The sequence below is a fragment of the Mus caroli genome, unplaced genomic scaffold (assembly GCF_978045245.1).
Source record: "Mus caroli unplaced genomic scaffold, Mus_caroli_1 scaffold_1, whole genome shotgun sequence".
Taxonomy (NCBI): Eukaryota; Metazoa; Chordata; class Mammalia; order Rodentia; family Muridae; genus Mus; species Mus caroli.
In genome coordinates, this window is record NW_028227256.1 from 60,314,148 (window position 1) to 60,334,639 (window position 20,492).

A 20,492-nucleotide genomic window follows, 5' to 3' on the forward strand; every position below is an offset into this window, starting at 1 on the left:
AGTCTTATTCTGCTGCCTGCAGATGAAGATGTAGAAAACTTGGCTTGGGTACTAGCACACTGTCATGCTTCCCACCATGATGATAATGGACTAAGCCCCTGAGATGGTAAACCAGCCCTGTCTTAGTCAGGGTTTCTGTTCCTGCACAAACATCATGACCAAGATGCGAGTTGGGGAGGAAAGGGTTTATTCAGCTTACATTTCCTTGTTTGCTGTTCATTACCAAAGGAAGTCAGGACTGGAACTCAAGCAGGTCAGGAAGCAGGAGCTGATGCAGAGGCCATAGAGGGATGTTCCTTACTGGCTTGCTTCCCCTGGCTTGCTCAGCTTGCTTTCTTATAGAACCCAAGACTACTATCCCAGGGATGGTCCCACCCACAAGGGGCCTTTCCCTCCTTGATCACTAATTGAGAAAATGCCTTACAGCTGGATCTCATGGAGGCATTTCCCCAACAGAAGCTCCTTTCTCTGTGATAACTCCAGCCTGTGCCAAGTTGAAACATAAAACCAGCCAGTACAAAGCCCCTATTAAACATTTTCTTTTGTAAGAGTTGCCTTGGTCACGATGTCTCTTCACACCACTAAGACCCTAACTAAGATAGGAAGTTTCTTGTGCTTCTACTGAGTTTTTCTTAGTGTATGGTTCTTGTGGAGGAGCATTGTCCGTTCAAGTGGCAGAACTTCATTTAATATATAACACATACATGTAATATATAACATATACATATGCATATACATACATACTTCCATGTATTATGTATAATTTTAGGTAAATATAAAATAATATGATTCCTTGAGGCTTTATCAAACAACCTTGGTGTTACTTGTCTCTTCCTCTGCGTTGATTTCCATTCTCTTCCCCAGTTGGGCCTCCTTCTTCGTGTTACCATTTCCCCTATCATATTGTCTGCATTGAAGGATGTTTTAACACTAATAAAGGAAATCCAGGAGACAGAGCTACTCTGTGCTGTTCCTTAGCGAAAAGGGTAGGTTGTGCTAATACTGGTTTTGGTTCACCTTAAGTAGAAGCTTGGGCTTAAGCTGCTGAAATGTGTATTGGAGCAAAGTTGTTTCTCATAAGTGAAAGTTGGTTAGTTTATCTAGCCTTATTTCATCTTAAATGTGATGAGGTTTCTTTTGTATGAGCTATTTTATTACATTGTTCTAGAAACAATGAAAACAGGAGACATTTTTATCTGGCCATAAACACAAAAATAGCTGACATACACAGAGTAGGGCCAGTCCTAGGCTGGATGGGCAGGTGGCCAGATTTGCTGGAGCCATCCCATCTTCCCCTCAGCTCGTCCTTCCTCAGATCCCAGGCTCCCTTGCTGCCTTTTGGCTCCTCATTGATGTCCAGGCTTGTCCTCCTTGTCACCACTGGGCGCTGCCTCACAGCACACCATCACAGTCCTGTTCACCTTTTAAATTGCTTATTGTGGCTTTATCTACAAGCAGTGAAGCCCAAAGCCTTGTCAGATGGGTATATACCTCATAGTCAGCTCAAGGAAGTGACTGATAAGTTCAAGTAGCAACAAAACAGAGGACAGTGTTTCAAATAAGGCAGAGACTGAAAGAAGACATTTGAGTTAGAAATAACAGGGCGAACCGTATTTGGAAATCTAAACTTTGCGGCGAAAAAGGGGGAAGGGGGGAGGAGCGCTATAAGAATGAATTAAATGTATATGCAAGGTCACCACTGCGCACAAGATGTTTACTAGAACATTGTGATAATAGAAAAGGGTGTGGTGAAGGCAAGGATTCTAAAGCTGCTGGTGAACCAGATGGTCCAGAGAGCTGGAGCCAAAGCGGGAGTGTTCCTTACAGCAGAGGAGTGCTGCAGACTGGGTTCAGGGTGAAGCTTATTCACTCGCTTTCAAACTCTGCAGTCGCTTTTCAGTAGAGTTTGATACTGGGCTAGTATTGCTGTTTACCTTTCCTTATTGATTGAACATATAGCTTCTATCTCATTTCTTCCCAGTAACTGACACAAACCGACGGAGTGGGTGAACCCTTACCGGTACATGAAACGGACCGTCTGCCTTTGTATTTCATGAGCAACAGAGACAGAACTGTGTAATATTGCTAGTTATGCAGAACTTCACTTTGTGGGGTTACTATTTGGCTCACAAGTGCTGCTCCATCTCTGGGAAATGTTCTAGAAAAAGGAATAGGGTCTATGTTATTAGCTGTCAACAAATTATAACCCGTGATCCATTTGAAGGCACAGATTACAAAAGGGCATAGTTTTCTTCCAGGACAATACCAAATATTAGATCTATGCCAAGCTGGCTATTTTCCTTTAATAATGTATATTGACCTAATAAACATTTTATTAAATACAGCAACTGACAATTCTGCAACGAGGCAGAGTTTCCATGCCACTGCTTTTTAAAGCCCTCTTATTGCTCTGGTGAGATATGACCTTTGACCCTCTGATTCTGAATCTCTGGCTCCTGCTGCTGCCCAGTACTCCCTTCCGGCTGCTCTCAGCAGCCCTTGACTCTTGCTAAAATGCATTTCCTGTAAACCTTTCAGTCAAGCAAATCATCACAAAATGGACTGCAAATTCCCATGAGAGCGATGCTATAACTGAAGGTTGCCTCTTGACTTTGAACATGAAATGTATCAAATAAATAAAAGATTGACTACCAGTATTTCTTTTTTAAAAGGCAATGAAATTAGGTACCATAAAAAAGAAAATGAATATCTCTATGTGTGGATTTCATAAGGGTTCAACTACCCCATAAAACATAGTGAAAACTCAGAAAAACTTTAGCACTAGTGTATCATAAATGTGACCCATCTAAAGTGAAATTCTTTGAATTTGCTAAAATCATCTGTTACAGTAAGACAGAACTTCATATTTTTTTTTATTTTTAATATTTTTATTACATATTTTCCTCAGTTACATTTCCAATGCTATCCCAAAAGTCCCCCATAGCGCCCCCCACTTCCCTACCCACCCATTCCCATTCTTTTGGCCCTGGCATTCCCCTATATTGGGGCATATAAAGTTTGCAAGTCCAATGGGCCTCTCATTTCTCATTTTTTTCTCATTTTTTTGACATTCTTCTCCCCACCTTTTTTTTTTTTTTTTTTTTTTTTTTTTTTTTTAAAAGAAACTTCATTTGAAAAAAAAAAAAGTTTCAGGAATAAAAATGGCCCTTCAGAGTAACATGCAAATACTATTCACTGTTATGAATGTTTTGCCCCATTCAGTCTGTGTACGTATGGTAATTTCTAGAACTTCATATTTTAATGTAAGACAAGGACTCAGGTTTTACAGTGGCTGTAACTGTTAAGAGTTAACTGCTGGGGGCTGGAGAGTTGGCTCAGTAGTTCAGAGCTTTTACTGATCTTGTAGAGGTCCCAGGTTCAATTCCCAGCACCCACTTGGCAGCTCACAACCATCCATATATAGAATCCCAGGGAGAACTGACGATCCTTTTTAACCTCTGAGGGCACAAGGCATTGGAGGAAGGGTGCACATACATGAATGGAAGCGAAACACTCAGGCACATAAAACAATAAAATAAATTTAAAAAGAAACTACTGCCTATGTAACTTTAATCAAGTTGGGGTGAAAGACTCCAAAACTCCCAAAGGGAGGCACTTACTCAAGCCTCGGGTCAGCCGCGCACCCAAGAAGACACTGAGACCGGTACTTAAGATGTATAGGGAGTAAGATTTAATACAGCAACGACAAGAAAGCAAACAAAACAAACAAAAAGCACATATACCAGATATCTGGGGTCGGACCTCATGCAGCCTGCAAGGTGCAGAGGAGATCCGGCAATTAGCCCAAACTTTTCACAAGCTTTTATAGGTAGGAGGCAAGGGGGGGAGCAGGGCAGGGAAAATACAGGTTTTACGTCACTAAGTGATTCAACCAAGGGTTTTTCCAAAGTGCTTTTGCAACCGCGTCCCACACTTTGGCCATGTACTTGATTCATTGGGACTGAGGTTTTTACTCACACCCTTATCTCAAAAATGTCCCTGGCACAGTCCTTAGTTGGGAGGGGTAGGACTGGGTTCGTTCCAGGAAACCCTTATCTCAGAAATGTCCCCGGAACAGTTTTCATTTGAGAGGGGGTCTGACTCTGGTGTGAGAGTTCAGAATGTACTCTGGGGTGAGAGTTCTGGTGGTCAGTAATTTTCCTCTTTCAGGGGTGTTGTTTTGTTTTTTTCTTAAGTACTGGAGATTGAACTTATATGATAGGTAAATATTTTATCCATGGTTCAGAGCCAATCCTCAAATCCATGACTTTACATACATATATTTACACGCATAAATTATAAATATGATTTTAAAGTATGCATGTGTGTTCATGGACACCTACCTTTGTGAGTGAGTACTCACACGTGAGTGTAGGGGCCTTGGGGGCCAGAGACATTGGAGCTATAGTTATAGCTGACTGTGAGCTGCTCGATATGGGTGCTAAGAATCTAATCTCAGTCTTCTGCAAAAGCTGTATGTGATCTCAACTACAGAGCTATTTTTCCAGCCTTCTGTGGCTTCCAATAAAACAGACAAGTAGCAGCTTGCAAAAATGTGCAGTGTAAAAGGGGGTCTACTCATGCCCCTCTGCTTCTTTACTTAGGAAAAACCTTCATTTTATTTTGGGTCATTTCTGAGAACATGAAATTACTACTTATACTGTTCTAAACACATTAATTTGTTTGTTTGTTTGAGGCAGTGTCTCATGTAACCAAGGTGGACTCGAATTTGCTAGCTAGCCAAGGCTAGTTAGTTTTAAATGCCTGCTTTTTCTGCCTCTACCTCCTGTATGCTGACAATACATGCTAATAGCAAAATTTGAAGGTCTTGAAACAAATATCCTCTCCCCTTCTCCACTGTACAAGTTGGTTTTGTTCTTATTGTTTTAGGTTCTTCTCGGTGGGTCGTTTACAATGCTTTCTCTTGCCCAGTATCCAGCTCTTTCTTTGGGCTTGTACACCAGGGCATGGTGCAATTTTGATGTCTTTTTTTTCTGTTTGATCCACAACATTGTTTTATTTGCATTTTAAGATGAAGTTCTTTTGTTTCAGGATCAGTTAGTGTAGACACCACTGTCTGTTTCCCATGTCAAAGTTGAAAGTATGCATTTAATGTATGATCCTGTGTGTGTGTACACGTGTGCATGTGCGTGTGAGATAGGGCCAGCTGTCATTTGGATCTTACTCTATTGTGCAGTGATGTTATGAGGTGGGTGGTGTGTCTGTCTATATATAAACAGTTTAGATTACTTTTTCCAAAAATGCACTTCTGACATTAAAATTCTTATCAGTTTCTGGCCATGTAACCCTGCCTCGTAAAAATCTGTTTACAGTCTATCCCAGTTCACCCAAACATTCAGTGTGTGGGAAATCAGTGTTTTTTTCTGCCTGAAAGGGCATTTCACCATATGGTCTTTCCATTTGATAACTTATCAAAAGAGCAAAGGAGATGTCTTAAGCACAGGGAGTTTCTGGGAAATCCTGGGATTTATCTCTGTTTTCTGGAAATGTTCTTGTTTGTTTCTGCTGTTCTGTTCCTGTCTCTAAGCCACGTCCATATTCATGACACGAATAATCAACTCCCAGGACAATGAAGAGAAATAACATAGCAGGTCAGCCCCGCTCTGTACAACTTAGGGCACTAAGTAGCAGGAGGTATGCGGAAGCATGCCCTGTGTTGTAGTACTGGCCTGTCCCTTTGCCTTAGAACATCAGAATAAAACATTTAATGAATTCTGCCGAGGGTTTGCGCTTTCCTAATTATTTTCTTAGAAATCTAAACATCTTAATATGCCAAAAGCTAATGTCACTGGTACGGGTGAATAAATGTTGCAAATTATAATTAATCACATTAAGCAAAACACAATAGGTGCCTTTATTGGTTAATTTAAAATTTAGAAAAAGAATTAAACTCACTGGTAAGTAAAGATCTTGTAGGGTAGACTCTGTTGTAAGAAACATCTGGGCCACAATTAGGTTTTTGTTTCATAATTCTACAAATAATTACATATAATGACTGGATTTCAAAAATCTTTAATATGAAATTAGGAACACAATTTAGAACAGAAGTGTGTGAATAAATAATCTAGTAGTTTTAGATAGACAAAAATAAAATTTAAGAGCTGGCAAGACTCAGCAGGCTAAGGCATTTGTCACACAGCCTTGTGGCCCAACTTTGAGCCTCGGAATCCTCTTAAGTGGAAGTAGAGAACTCACTCCATAAAGATGTCCTCTGACTCCACACACGGACCATAGCACAGTGTGCACCCCAGCACACACACATACACAAGTACAGCAACTAAAGTTTAAAAATAAAATATAAATTGTATTTCTAGTTAAGTACATATTTCCAAGTGTTATTGTTCTTTGTAGATACTGTCTCAGGTACTTATTTTGAGGTTGTGGTCAAATGGACTATTCAAGATCAACTTTTTTTTTTTTTCCAATTCTAATTTTAAACACAATTAACTGCTAATATAGAATGAATAGAGAATTGGATCTTTACTTTTCTCCTTCCTTCCTTCCTTCCTTCCTTCCTTCCTTCCTTCCTTCCTTCCTTCCTTCCTTCCTCCCTCCCTCCCTCCCTCCCTCCCTCCCTCCCTCTCTCCCTCCCTTCCTTCCTTCCTCCCTCCCTTCCTTCCTTCTTTCCTTCCTTAGAATTTAGGACATCCCTAGGATGATACTTGACAGACTGATAAGGTTTGAGGGTCATTATGGTTTGGTTGAGAACTAATGTTTTTGCATTGGGCAACTGTCAGCTCCCATCCCAGCCTGCTTCTTAGAACTTAGAAAAGTCATGTAACGTCACCAAGTCTCAGTTCCTTTATCAGGAAAAGTGGGGCTTATAATAGCCAGCTTTTCATCACTGGAATGAAATGTTTGAGACAGACTGCTTTACAGAGAAAAGATGTTTGCTGTCTCCTACTTTGGGAGGGCTGAAGAATCTAAGCTGTGTGATGTCACTTTGGTTAGCACACCCCCCAGTTCTCTCACATCAGAACCTACTGCTTCTCTGTGCAGTAAGAACACCCCAAAGCCACCCTTAGTAATTTTTCAGGATGTCCTACTCTGCTGCTAACTGTGGCTCACACCACACATCAGATCTCTAGACTGATCCTACTTAAGGCAGCTCTGTACCCTGAGACCTAAATCTCTCCAGTCCTTCCTCTACCTCCCTCCCCAAATAACCACCACTGGATTCTGGGTTGGGCAACTGTCAGCTCCCATCCCAGCCTGCTTCTTAGAACTTAGAAAAGTCATGTAACATCACCAAGTCTCAGTTCCTTTATCAGGAAAAGTGGGGCTTATAATAGCCAGCTTTTCATCACTGGGAGATGATGGCTAGGTTAGGTTGCTTGACTGTGGCAATGATCTGCAGCATCCAGAAGGGCAGGGGAATTGAGAGGAGATGGACAGACCAGGGCTTCTCATCTTGAAGTCTGGCTGAAGTCTCTACTACTAGAGCACCAAGAATTACAATTAGTAAAACCTGCCATGACAGTTGCCTCTATAGGAACAATATTAATTTTGTGCAGAACTATTTTCAAGTTAGAATGTTAAAGCGCAGTGAGCCATGCTGAGGCCGGAGAGTATATGACCTATTCCTTTCTCATGTATTGCTGAGAGTTTCACGAGGAAGCTATTGATTTTTGTTTATGCTGAACACTTTAACTGCCTCGGTACCCTTTTGTTTATTTTGTTTTGTTTTTCCGAAGATGGAGTTTCTCTGTGTAGCCCTGGCTATCCTAGAACTCACTCTGTAGACCAGGCTGGCCTCAAACTCATAGATCCATCTGAAAGGTGTGTGGCACCAGCATTCAGCTTCTCCTATGTGTCCTTTCTGTCCTGGGGATTTCACCTTACCTGTCCAATTACCTGTAGCATTTAAGGTCCTTAGCGATAGCTTCAGGTTTGGCTTTAGAAGCCACCAAATCAATCTCTCTCTCTTTCCCCCTCTCTGTATGTATGAATGTATGTTTATATGTATGTATGATCTACCTTTTTTACATATTCATATACAGTAAAGAAAAAAATATAAAATTATACATACACTATATATTATACGTGCACATGCACAAACACACACACACACACACACACACACAGACACTTAAGTGAGATTTTCTCTTTAGAGGTTCATGCCACACATGAACAGAGCAGATAAACTCCCGAGTGAGTATGTGTTGTTGATACAAACACAGCTGTGTCAAGGACCCTAATGCCTCAGACCTATACGATTGGCAAAGCCTTCCCTGGGTCAGACTCTGGAAAATGGCCAAGCCTTCCTCTCGTCTGTGCACTATCAAGTGCGTGAACAGCCAGAGCTTCCTCTTTCCAGAGGGTTACATCTGAAACTGCTCCCTTATAGACTTCCTCCTGAGATTAGCTAAACCCACCTCCTGGATCGGTGGCATGTACTAAACAGGTGAGCTTCTGGGCTGCTGGTGCATCTCCCGGTTCCAGCTTCAGTCTCTCTCTCTCTCTCTCTCTCTCTCTCTCTCTCTCTCTTCTCTCTCAGTTTTTTTCATTTCCCCTTTGCTCCAGCTAAGCTAATTCCTAATTCTATGTTAAGATGTTTTTTAAATAAACTTTAACTTTGCTTCATACTGACTGTTTCTGAAATTCTTTTCTGCAGCAAACTGAGAGCCCCAGCTTTATCCAAGCTTCAGTCTACAAGAGGAACCCCCCCCCGCCCCCCCCCCGAGGTTGTTCAGGGCTGCAGGTTGAGGCTGACTCTGGCAGGCACAGCACTGCCAGCCACTGGCGATTTTACTAAGTGTATCAAAATATCCTGTTATCCAATTTCAAATAAGATGCTTGTTAGGTGAGTAAATGAGCAACCAAGTTAAAGATCACTACAGGATCACATCTGTGAGCCCCGGGATGCCTTAACTTAAAGTGAATAGTAGTTACGGCCTTCTTGAATTGTAGGATTGCGCTTCTCATAGAATAGCACAGATAAAGACACTTTGCATTGTATGAATACACAGTAATTAGAAAAGCTGCATTATTTAAGGTTTTCAGAAGTTGTTATTATGTACAAGGAAGGACTGTAATTAGCATATTAGTTTTGTGGCTAGAGTTCAAACCTTTTCAGAGAAAATTCAGTTTCTGTCTCTAAAAACAGCTGGGTTCCCCTGTCCCCAGTCCTTCCAATCAGCCCCTGGCTTCAGACATTACCTGGTAAGGAAAAACCCAGTGAGTGCTTGAGCACATTTGATAACTCAGTGGCTATTTCTGACAAACACAAGCTATCATCTTTTTTTTTTTTTTTTTTTTTTTGTTTTTTTGAGACAGGGTTTCTCTGTATAGCCCTGGCTGTCCTGGAACTCACTTTGTAGACCAGGATGGCCTCGAACTCAGAAATCTGCCTGCCTCTGCCTCCCAAGTGCTGGGATTAAAGGCGTGCGCCACCACGCCCAGCTACAAGCTATCATCTTGACATACTTGTTTAGTCCTCTGTACCATGGATTGTAAGCTACTAAACCATGGCACAAATTGTTGGGAGCTATTAAGACAACTCTTGATCTCTAAATTGGGCCTCTCCCCCTGAGAAGAAAAAGGGGTCAAAAGCGGGCCACCGACACACCGATTCCGAGAATGTTCCAGTCCTAACGATTCCGAGAATGTTCCAGCCCTAAGCCATCGCCTATGTCCTGACCACACCCTGATACCACCAAGTTCCTGCTTCCCTGCGTAGCTGCCAAAAGAATTTCTATTGCCCCCCCTCCCATAAGTACTTCTCCTTTTGCTTGTATTGCCCTACCCCTCCCACTGATAAGTATCTGTACTTCCCCTTTTGCTTGTGCATTTAAGCCTTGGGCCTTTCTCAAAATATGGGGGCTTTGATACATTCCAGAACGGTTTCCGTGTCGTTATTCGTACAAGGCCCTCTTCTTTCTCTACCCCCCATTTGGTTCTTAGGAGGAGGTCCCCTCGTGACCCTCGAATAACTGGACCTGCTGGACGGGTCAACAAATGACTTTAACCTTTGCCAAGTGAGTGAAAAATGAACTGTTTTGTTTTTTTTTTTCAATTTTATCTTGTTTAGCTGGAAAACTCCAGTTAAACTACATTTAGTACAATATCCTTTTAGAACTTAGTTTTCCTCTTTTCTTTCTTTCCTTTTAAAAAATTCTTTAATCCTTTTTTACAGTCTAGTCTTCATCTCCTTCCCTGTCTGCCCCAACAACTGCTCCTTATCCCATACTTCCTCCCCTCCCTCAGTCCCCCCTTTTCACCCTCCTTATCCTCTCCCAAGACCCCACCCCCTGTCTCCAAGAGGATTTCCCCCTCCCCGCTCCCCAGACTTCCCCACTCCCTAGGGCTTCAAGTCTCCTGAGGGTTAGGTGCATCTTCTCTCACTGAGGCCAGACCTGCAGTCCTCTGCTGTATATGTGTTGGGGGCCTCATATCAACTGATGTATGCTGCCTGGTTGGTGGCTCAGAGCCTGGGAGATCTCTGGGGTCCAGGTGAGTTGAGACTGCTGGTCTTCCCATGGGACTGCTGTTGTACTCAGCAGTCCAGCTTTTCCCTAATTCAACCACAGGGGTCCCCAGCTTTTGTCCATTGGTTAGTTGCTAGTATCTGCACCTGACTCTTCCAGCTTCTTGTTGGGCCTCTCAGAGGGCAGTCATGCTAGGCTCTTGTCCACAAGTACACCACAGCGTTAGAAACAGTGTTAGGCCCTGGGGCCTCCCCTTGAACTGGAGCCCCCTTTTCCTCAGGCTCATCTCCATTCTTGTCCCTGCAATTCCTTCAGATAGGAATAATTCTGGGTTAGAGCTTTTGACTGTGGGGTGGCAACCCCATCTCTCCACTTGTTGTCTGTCCCTCCATTGGAGGTGGACTCCACAAGTTCCTCCTTCGAACTAAGAGCATTTTATCTAAGGTCCCTCTCTTTGGGTCCTGAAAGTCTGTCACCTCCAGGTCTGCGGTACATTCTAGAGAGTCCCTCCACTTCCTACTTCCTGAGGTTGCCTGGGGAAACTTAGCTTTTTGCAGTGAGCATCTTTTGCCAGGTATGCCACCACACTCCCCAGCTTTATGCTCTTCCGTTTAACTGTCCCCAGTGTCCCTTTGGTTTGAATTCTTTTTCCTTTTCCTTAGGGGTGTAGGAGTCAGTCACATTGTGACTTCTGAAACTGTGGCATCCTTCAGAATAAATCCTAGCATACCTCTAAAATTTTAAATTAATTAATTTTTAAATTGAAATTTTTTATATAAGCAATTTTTTATTAGATTATTTTCTTCATTTACAATTCAAATGCTATCCTGAAAGTCCCCTATACCCAATTTTGAGGCAGGTTCTTATGCATCCTTAGGCTGTCCTCTTACTAGCTAAGTGACTTAGGATGACCCTGAACTCTGATCCTTCTGTATCTACCTTCCATGTGCAGAGATTACAGGTGTGCACCTCCATTCCTGATTTTATGTTGGGGACTGGACACACAGGCTGAGCTACACCCTGTCCCTTAAACAGCGGGGCCAATGCAGGCTTACTGACTCATTTTCTATAAACTTGCAGGTTTTGGCAGGCATCATGCGTCTGGAACACAAACTCACTCGTCTTCATTTGCTCTCCAGAACTGCATGGGAGGAGTATAGGCAGATCAGAGATGGTGACAGGCTTGCAGAAGTGCTGAACAGCATGTGTTACCTAGTTTTCTCACTTGTGATGGCTGTGATAATATATATAATATAACATATATAATATACAATATCTATAATATATTATATATAATACATATAATATATAACATATGCACACACATTTTGTTGTTAAAAATAGTGGGCTTGATAACTTAGAGCCTGCAGCCTAGACTATTTTTTACATTAAAATGATCATTATTACATTTATTTATTTATTTGAGACATGTAGTTCTTGCTAGTCTGGAACTTGCTATGTAGTCCAGGCTATCCTTGATCTCACATGTATCTGCTTCTTGAATGCTGGGATTAAAGGCATGCACCATTCAGTACACTCAGTACATACACACACACACACACACACATACACATACACATTAACACACATATACATACATACATATATACATATGCACACACATATACATATATGTACACACATACAGACACACACACATACACATAAACACATAGACACTGAAACACAGAGCAAGACTGTGCAGTGTGCTTGTTTGTGGAAGATACTCGTGGTTAAAGGGTGACTTGCAGGCGTCATTTCTTGACTGCAAGTGGATCCCAGGGACTAAGCTCAGGCTGTCAGGCTTGGTAGCTGGCACCTCTACCTGCCGAGCCATCTCATGGCACTAGGTTTTACATTTCTAAATGGTTGTTAAACATAAAATATGTGACCACACAGCCCACAATACTTACGATCTGATACACTACAGAGAACACGGCTGGTTCCTGAGACCTGTAGAAAATGCCAACAACAAAGTGCTCTCATTTTACACTTTTTTTTTTTTTTTGGTTTTTTCGAGACAGGGTTTCTCTGTGTAGCCCTGGCTGTCCTGGCACTCACTTTGTAGACCAGGCTGGCCTCGAACTCAGAAATCCGCCTGCCTCTGCCTCCCGAGTGCTGGGATTAAAGGCGTGCGCCACCACGCCCGGCCATTTTACACTTTTACTAAGAAACATCTGTCGTTTAAAGTACAGCCTTCCACCTGGAGACCCAGTGTTCAGAGTCACTGTCAAGAGACACTGCAAAGTTTTCCATGTCAAAACTGTGACGCAATGGCCACAGCTGGCTCTGTGATACCAGCTACTCCTTAGCTGTGGGGCAGCCCTGTCTGCTCTCGTTGTCTGTGTTCTCACTCTCCCCCTTCTCATCACCAGCTTCTAGTTTAGCATATTCCCTTTTTTACCCTTTATATTTTGGCCAAGTGACTGTACCACTCTGATTGTTCTTGTGAGCCTGGTCTGTCAAACTCCCCTTTTCATCAGCTTTCACCCTCTGGGGGCCTCTCCTGTGACCTCTTTGGGTCATATCCCTTCTAAACCTAATATTTCTGTGTTTGACTTTTTCTTGTTCTTTTATCAGTCTAACTGTCTCATTGGTTTTAAAATCAGCAAGCAGACTATGGCAAAAGGAGGCCCATTCAGGTGGCTTTCCTGTCCAGGCCAGAGAGTCATTTCTCCAAGCACTTGGGACAGTCTGTCCCCTCTGGATGCTCCTGTGTTCACTGGTGTCCATATTGCATGGTATCCCACCCCCCAACCCCCCGTTCCCCTTGGGTCCTCACAGCAACCATTTTCTACATCTGGTGTCCTGACCAGATTTACACTCGTCCGTCCACTGATGACCACCGCAGCCCAGTGCCTTTGTTACCAGACTCAGCCTGGCCTTCTGATTTTTCATTTTCTTAACTTCAGCCAGGCTTGCTGCATCTCTTCTGTTGCTACCCAAATATGCCAAGGACCAGCCTTGGCTTGGAGAGCAGTTCTGAAAGAAAGGATGTCTGGGAGCAGTGAAACAAAGGACTCAAAGTCAAATCGTGGATCCAAGCTGGCGGCCTGTGTTCTGTTGGAGACAGCTTTCCAGCCTGCTTTCTCTCTGTTCTGCACTCTTTCTTTCTGATCTACTTTCTCTGGAGATCTCTAGACAGCTCTTTCTGTGTTCTGCTTGAGACAGCTCTCTAGGTGGGTTTCTCTTGCCATTCTAAAATATTCTCTGGATAGCTCACCTCTTGCAGATCATAAGCCCAGTATTTTATTTTACATACCAATCTAGTCATTTACTTCAAGTTTCCTTTTGATTATCCTAAGAATCAGCATCTGTTGGCCCCAGCCCCTTAATTCTTAGGAAACCGGAAGCACACGTTTCTTTTAACTCTGCATAAGAATTCAGAGATCTGCCAGCCTCAGTAAAGCAGAGAGGAGACCTTGCTAGATGGGACCTTGCCCTGAAATTACCACTTCTACCACACCCTGTTCTGGACTCAGTGTGTCCCAGGCTGACTTTGAACTCAGGAATCTGCCTGCCTTTGTATCTTTCTGGCAAGCTGGCTCCTAGTGTAGCTACCTCTGTTCCTTTAGATTCCTGAAGCCCCTCATAATTCATATTGCATCCTTATATTTTGCATAGTTGAAAAATTATATATTTTTGAACTCATGTTTTTAGAGTTCTTTTCCCCCAGTTTAAGGGCTGTCCTGAAGGTCCCAGCGTTTACCATTTTGCTGAGAGATTAGCCACACCTTTGCCTCCTGGGCTCTTGCAGTCTCTGATAATCATGGAGTCATTAAAGTTAACAGGGAGGACATTCCTCCAAGGAAAAATGTAAAGTATATACATTATTAAACAAACTAGCCTTATGCCCAGGACAGTTTACACTCTTGGAGGCCCACATCTGCTGGCCCTGGCCCAGGGGCAGGAACTGTGTCATTCTGTCCCCACCATGCCTGACTCAGCATAAATACAGTTGTCTTTTTTTTTTTTTTTTTTTTTTTTTGTTTTTTTCAAGACAGGATTTCTCTGTGTAGCCCTGGCTATCCTGGAACTCACTCCATAGACCAGGCTGGCCTCGAACTCAGAAATCTGCCTGCCTCTGCCTCCCAAGTGCTGGGATTAAAGGCGTGCGCCACCGTGCCCAGCTACTTTATTATTATTATTTTTTATGTTATAAGACTCTATTACTGGCTGGAATTTGCCAAGTTAGCTAAACTCTGTCTGAGGTCTACCTGACTACACCTTTTCATCATTGGATTACAAGATTATCTTTGTTCCTGGCTTTTTAAATACAGGTCCTAAGGATTTAACTCATTTGTCCTTTTGATTACATGATGAACATATTGTTAGGTTCAATATATGTATTGACTCTCTGTCTAGTCAACACTTCTTTTTTTTTTTTTTTTCGTTTTCTTTTCTTGGATATTTTCTTTATTTACATTTCAATTTTTTTCTCCTTTCCAGGCCTTCCCTTCAGAAACCCTCTATCCCCCTCTCCCTGCCTCTATGAGGGTGCTCCCTCACCCACCCAATCCCATCCTCCCACCTCCCCTACATCCACCTTCTCATTCCCCCTACACTGGGGCATCGAACAACCTCAGGCTCGAGGGCCTCTCCTCCCACTGATGTCCAACAAGGCCATCCTCTGCCACATATGTGGCCAGCGCCATGGGTTGCTCCATATAGTTGTCTTTTGACATCCTCTTGTGCCATGGCAGACATTCATGTGTGCTTGAGTGCAAGTGCATGTGTACACACACACACACACACACACACAGAGGGTGGGGAAGAGAGAGAGAGAGACAGACAGACTGACAGACAGAAAGACAGATAGACAGAGAGAAAAACACACAGAGAGAGATAGTTTTTTGTGTGATGCTGGAATGGAGTGCTCAGGGCCTTTACATGATAGGTAAACACTACACCCCCAGCGCCTATTTTTGCCATGTTTTGATAGGGAAAAATGATTTGCATATGGAGAGCCAAGGATAGCAAGTAGGAAAGTCACTAACTTCATGCACTACGAGGTCTCCGTACCCTCTCTTCAGGATGTATATTATATCAAATATAACTTGAGACAATCTCTTGGCTTACTCATTGACCATGTATTATCCAAGAGATTTCCCTGGTTCTTAGATAGCATGTTAGAACCTAGCGTTACAATGTGAATGAAAACTGTTGCTCGCATAGAGTGTGTGTGTGTGTGTGCATGTGTGCGTGCATGCGAACATTGGTTAATTAAATCCATGTGTCCAATAAATACTCATACTCAAATGTGAAAAGAAGAGATTAAAATTAATATCTGAGCCGGGCAGTGGTGGTGCATGCCTTTAATCCCAGCACTCGGGAGGCAGAGGCAGGCGGATTTCTGAGTTTGAGGCCAGCCTGGTCTACAAAGTGAGTTCCAGGACAGCCAGGGCTATACAGAGAAACCCTGTTTCGAAAAACAAAACAAAACAAAATTAATATCTGACACCTCAACAGCTCTGCAGTGTGAGATCTGCATGCAGGCCTGTCATCTTTGTCTGTCTCCAGAAGTTCTTTCCGTGAAGCTCGGGTACAGAAGGTAGCTAACAGCCTCGACTGTTATTTTAATCACACACTTCTTGAACCTTCCCAGCCCTTTCTGAGTAGATATCCTTAGCTCTATTTTAAATATCAATAATGGAGTTAGACACCACTGTTATTACTCAGACCAATCTTGGGAGAGTGGATAAGTTACTGATGGTATTACCCGAGTCGGTCCGGTGATAGAAATGGGCCTCAGATCTTAGTTTGGAACCACCAGAATTAGTAGCGGCTGCTAACCCACCCAAACCAGGGAACTGACAGCACTGAGCGAAAATACCCCCTTTCTCTGCACAAGATACGACTGGATCTCAAAAATAGAAGTGTGTTCTCAGAAATGCCTGCCCACCCCCAAGGCTGGTTGACAAACCATAGATTTCCTAAGATAGCTGCACGGTTGCTTTCTAATCTCTGTATTCTTCTATTCCAGAATATGGCCCGTCACACTTTCTGAATTTAGCTCTCTTCAAAGCCCTATGGGCACAAGGAGGGAGGACCCACGACCCTGCAAGGGGATCCCAGTGGCTCAGTGCCCACAGACGCCAGCCTGCGGATGCACCACAGTGCTTCCCACTGTCATCCCACTCGCTGCTATGAGGAGCACAGCTATTTTTACCTCCCTGGCTGCAGCCCTTTATTTGAAGGAAGGAAATAAATAAAGGTTTGAGAAGGAAAATGCATAGTCTCAGTTTTCCCTGCGCTGGAGAGTTGGTATAGGAGTGGGTGTTGAGGATGGGTCGCTTTTCTTGGCAAGTTGTTGCCAAATCAGGCTTGCCCCAGGCCTGGAAACCCTTGCACTTTCCTCTTCGGGGTCATCCCTGACTGCAAACTTCTTTCTCCCCTACCTCAGGTCTTTGGAGGTGCCACCAACTATTTTGATGCTGCCTGGGATGCTGCATCACTCTGCCCCCCCCGCCCCCCCCCCCAACCAGGGCTCCTACAGTCGAGCATGCGCAGCGCGGCCCATGCAGGCTACAGCATCAGCATCTGCAAGAGCATCAGCATCCGCACCCGAAACCCCGTTCGGGCGCGCTCCCGGAGGGTGGGGTGCAGTACCGCGCTGCGCGTTCCCGAGTCTCGCGCCCGCGCCGCTCGTGCCCGTGCCGCTCGCTCCTGCGCGCGCCTCCTCAGCATCCTTAGGCCCGGCAGCAACCCCCGCAGTCACTGGTGCGGCCGCGCCCGCCACTGGGAGGGTGCAGCCACTGGAGGAGGCTCCAAGTTGGTGGAGCGGCGGGGACCCCCTCTGCGGGCCGCTCCCCGAAAGGCGGAAAGAGCGGAGGACGGCGCGCCGCCGTCCCCGAGACCCTAGCCCCTGACCCCTGCCCGCGGCCGCAGCATGCGCGCCCAGCCGGCGTGACCGGCTCCGCCCGCAGCCGCCCTGCAGCCCAGCCCGGCGCTCTCGCGGGTCACTCGGACCGGCGCCCGGGAGCGATGAGCCATGAAGCCGCCCGGCAGCATCTCCCGGCGGCCGCCCCTGACGGGTTGCAGCCTTCCCGGCGCCTCCTGCGGCCCCGGCCGCTGCCCCGCCGGCCCTGTGCCGGCCCGCGCGCCGCCCTGCCTCCTGCTCCTCGTCCTTCTCCTGCTACCTGCGCTCGCCACCTCGTCCCGGCCCCGTGCCCGGGGGGCCGCTGCGCCCAGCGGTGGGTATGGCCCGTGCCCTTTGCGTTGCCTTCCCCGCGGGGCCCTGGGGAGGAGAGAGAAGGGCACGCAGGTGCGTGTAACCCGGACGAGTGGGTCCCCAGCCTGGCCTTCGAGCGCCTCCCTGTCCACCTCTCCACCCTTGTCCGTCCCAAGCCCAGGTTCATGCTAGTTCACTTTTGGAAGTCCGTTTCTGTTGCATTCACTAAAGACCCATTCCAGTGACTGTGGGTTCCACCCAGAGGTATTTGGTGGCTCCTGAGTCCTTTAGCGCTCTCTATGTAACTTCCAGTAACAGGAAGATGCAGTGAGCTAGCAAGTTGCTTTTTGCCTTGGGGAACCTTCATATGAATGCGGAGGGGTGGGGGGCATGCAATAATAGTGGCAAATGCTTGATCCCTCAAATTCCCCACCAGGTTTAGTCCCTGCTGCTGGAATTAAGGTGAGAGAGGCATACTTTGGGGACCAGAGAATGAAAGTCTCCAAGACACTCTTTGCGCATGACCTTTGGCTGTGTTTCCCCAAAATGCTTGTCATAATGAGCAATCAGAATAATACAATGTTGAGCACACTGGTGATTGGAAGTCACTGAAAGCAGAAAGCTGGCCTTGGCAGTAAAAAAGAAAGAATTTGGAAAGTTGCCAGCAACTATAGCCCTTTATGGCAAAACAGTTTTTTTTTTCCTCATCTCAAAGTTAGAAAGAAATAGGAATCATTCATATATGTATGCATATATGTGTGTGTGTGTGTGTGTGTGTGTGTGTGTGTGTATATATATACATATACACATTCACACACACATAATACACATAAACACAGACACACACACACACACACACACACACACACACACAAATATATTTGAAAGTATCACTTTACATTCAGTGTCCATGAATTCAGGACTCAAGTTTTGTCTAGAGTGTTCTTGGCTCTCAGATGAGGTGATATTAAGATGGGTACAGTTGAGCTGCTGCATCCTCTGAGGAGGGAGGGGACAAGGGTCAGGACCCTTGAGCATGTTAGTTGCTGACTTTTCTCTAAGCGCATTCTGCTCTCTGACCCCTCACAGTTCAGATGTTCAGATCTAAGAGTGGATAGAAAAGGTATACCTGAGTACAGGACACGATTGTGTAAGCGTCTCTGGCTAGTGACCTATCCAGGCCAAACCACTGTTACAGTAACTTGTCTTTTGGTGTCTCCACTTTCTAACTTTTTAGCAATAGAAAACTTTGTTAATGTAATTAATGGAAAGATGTATTTTAGAGCTTATATATTTACTGGATGTATCTGTGTGTATTTGTGTATATTTGTGCTTCCCCCCAACCCCCCAGCTCCGCACTGGAATGAAACTGCAGAAAAAACCCTGGGAGTCCTGGCAGATGAAGACAACACATTGCAACAAAATAGCAGCAGCAGAAATACCAGCTACAGCAGAAATAACAGCAGTGCAGTGCAAAAAGAAATCACACTGCCTTCAAGACTGGTGTATTACATCAACCAGGACTCAGAAAGCCCCTATCATGTTCTTGACACAAAGGCCAGACACCAACAGAAACACAATAAGGTAGGCAGGAGGCTGAATATGTCCAACTTGCTGCCACAAAGAGTTCTCTTTTCATTTGATTTTCTGCCAGAATCTGATTTCACAAATTTTAGTGCAGCATTTTATTAAGTAAGCAATTAATAGGATGGTAGAAGAGAAACTAGAGGGAATTAACTTGGGATCGACCTGGACAGGGTTTACTGTTTGTTTCTTTGACTGAAATGGAAACAACATTTTCAGACGTCCTGTGACAAACTGGGTCCCTGTGTCTCTCAGGTACCTTGGCACTAAGCAATAGAGTGAACTTGTTTGCAGTTCTGACTTGTTTCTGGGAGCATTTATGTAAAGGCGCAGGAAGCTACCTCCCAGGAGATAAAACTCCTGGAAGTCTGTACACAGAAGGCCTCTCTGAGAGGCAGTGTGGCTGCCCTTTCCCCAGCAGGCTTTCCATGCAGAACTTGCACTTGAGTTTACTTTATTTCTTGAATTGGGCATAGGGGGTGGGGGAGCATAACTATGATGTGTTGTCAGTAAACAATTCAGCATTCAAGAGACTATGAAGAACAGAAAACAACGACTTATATAAGATATAGACCAGTTTTGATTGACATCACCCTTGAGGGCTCTCTGCATGGGTGGTGAGCATTGCTTTACTTTTAGGTTGGTTGTGAAAGTGGCCTGGAGCTTGAGAAAGATACCCAAACAAAGACAAAAGTATCTAATGGTCCAAGAGTTTAAAGAATCCCCTCTCCTGGGTCTTATTGTGTGATCCAATGATATTTTGGATCTGAAGCAAGTCTACACAGTGCGGTAGTGGAAACTTTGCTCTGCATTGGGCACAGAAAACAGGCTGTTCTGTTTGTGGGTGTGATTTCACTGCACATGTCTGACTTTATGATAATAAGGTTACATTGCCTTCTGAACTGTCCCTGTTCAGTCGGCAAGAGCAGGAGCTGGTTAAGCATGTAGAACTTAGGCAGTGCTTCCGTGGTTTGCACCAGCATGTGATTGGTAGGACCGCCATGCCTCTCCCCATTTCATAAATAGGGAGACAGGGATAAAAGGCCTTTGTGGGACTCTTTTCACGGTTTAAAGCAGCTATTAGGTTTGAGCAGTTAATTGATACTATTTTTAAGACAAGTGAAGTCCCTGAGAAAAAGTGTCCTTTATACTGAATAACTTTGTTAACCTGGTTAGCCGCCTTTGTGTGATTTTGAAGGGGGTGTTGCCTACCATGGCTGAGACTGTGAGCTTCTCCCCTAGCAGGCCTTTCGCTGAGAAGGTTTTCTGTAACTTAGTGGAGTAACTAA

At 44.5% G+C, this 20,492-nt stretch overlaps 1 protein-coding gene across 3 annotated transcripts in view; it reads left to right on the forward strand.

The window, feature by feature from the left end:
* The first annotated feature begins 16,987 nt into the window (after positions 1 to 16,987).
* The window catches only part of Adam23 (ADAM metallopeptidase domain 23), a 150,149-nt gene continuing 146,644 nt past the window's right edge, over positions 16,988 to 20,492 (forward strand). For all 3 annotated transcript variants that reach the window (XM_021167059.3, XM_029477536.2, XM_029477522.2), the window contains exons 1-2: positions 16,988 to 17,641; positions 18,971 to 19,203. In XM_021167059.3, coding sequence (XP_021022718.1) covers positions 17,440 to 17,641; positions 18,971 to 19,203 — 435 coding nt within the window. In that variant the 5' untranslated portion in view covers positions 16,988 to 17,439. The remainder of the gene's footprint in view (positions 17,642 to 18,970; positions 19,204 to 20,492) is intronic.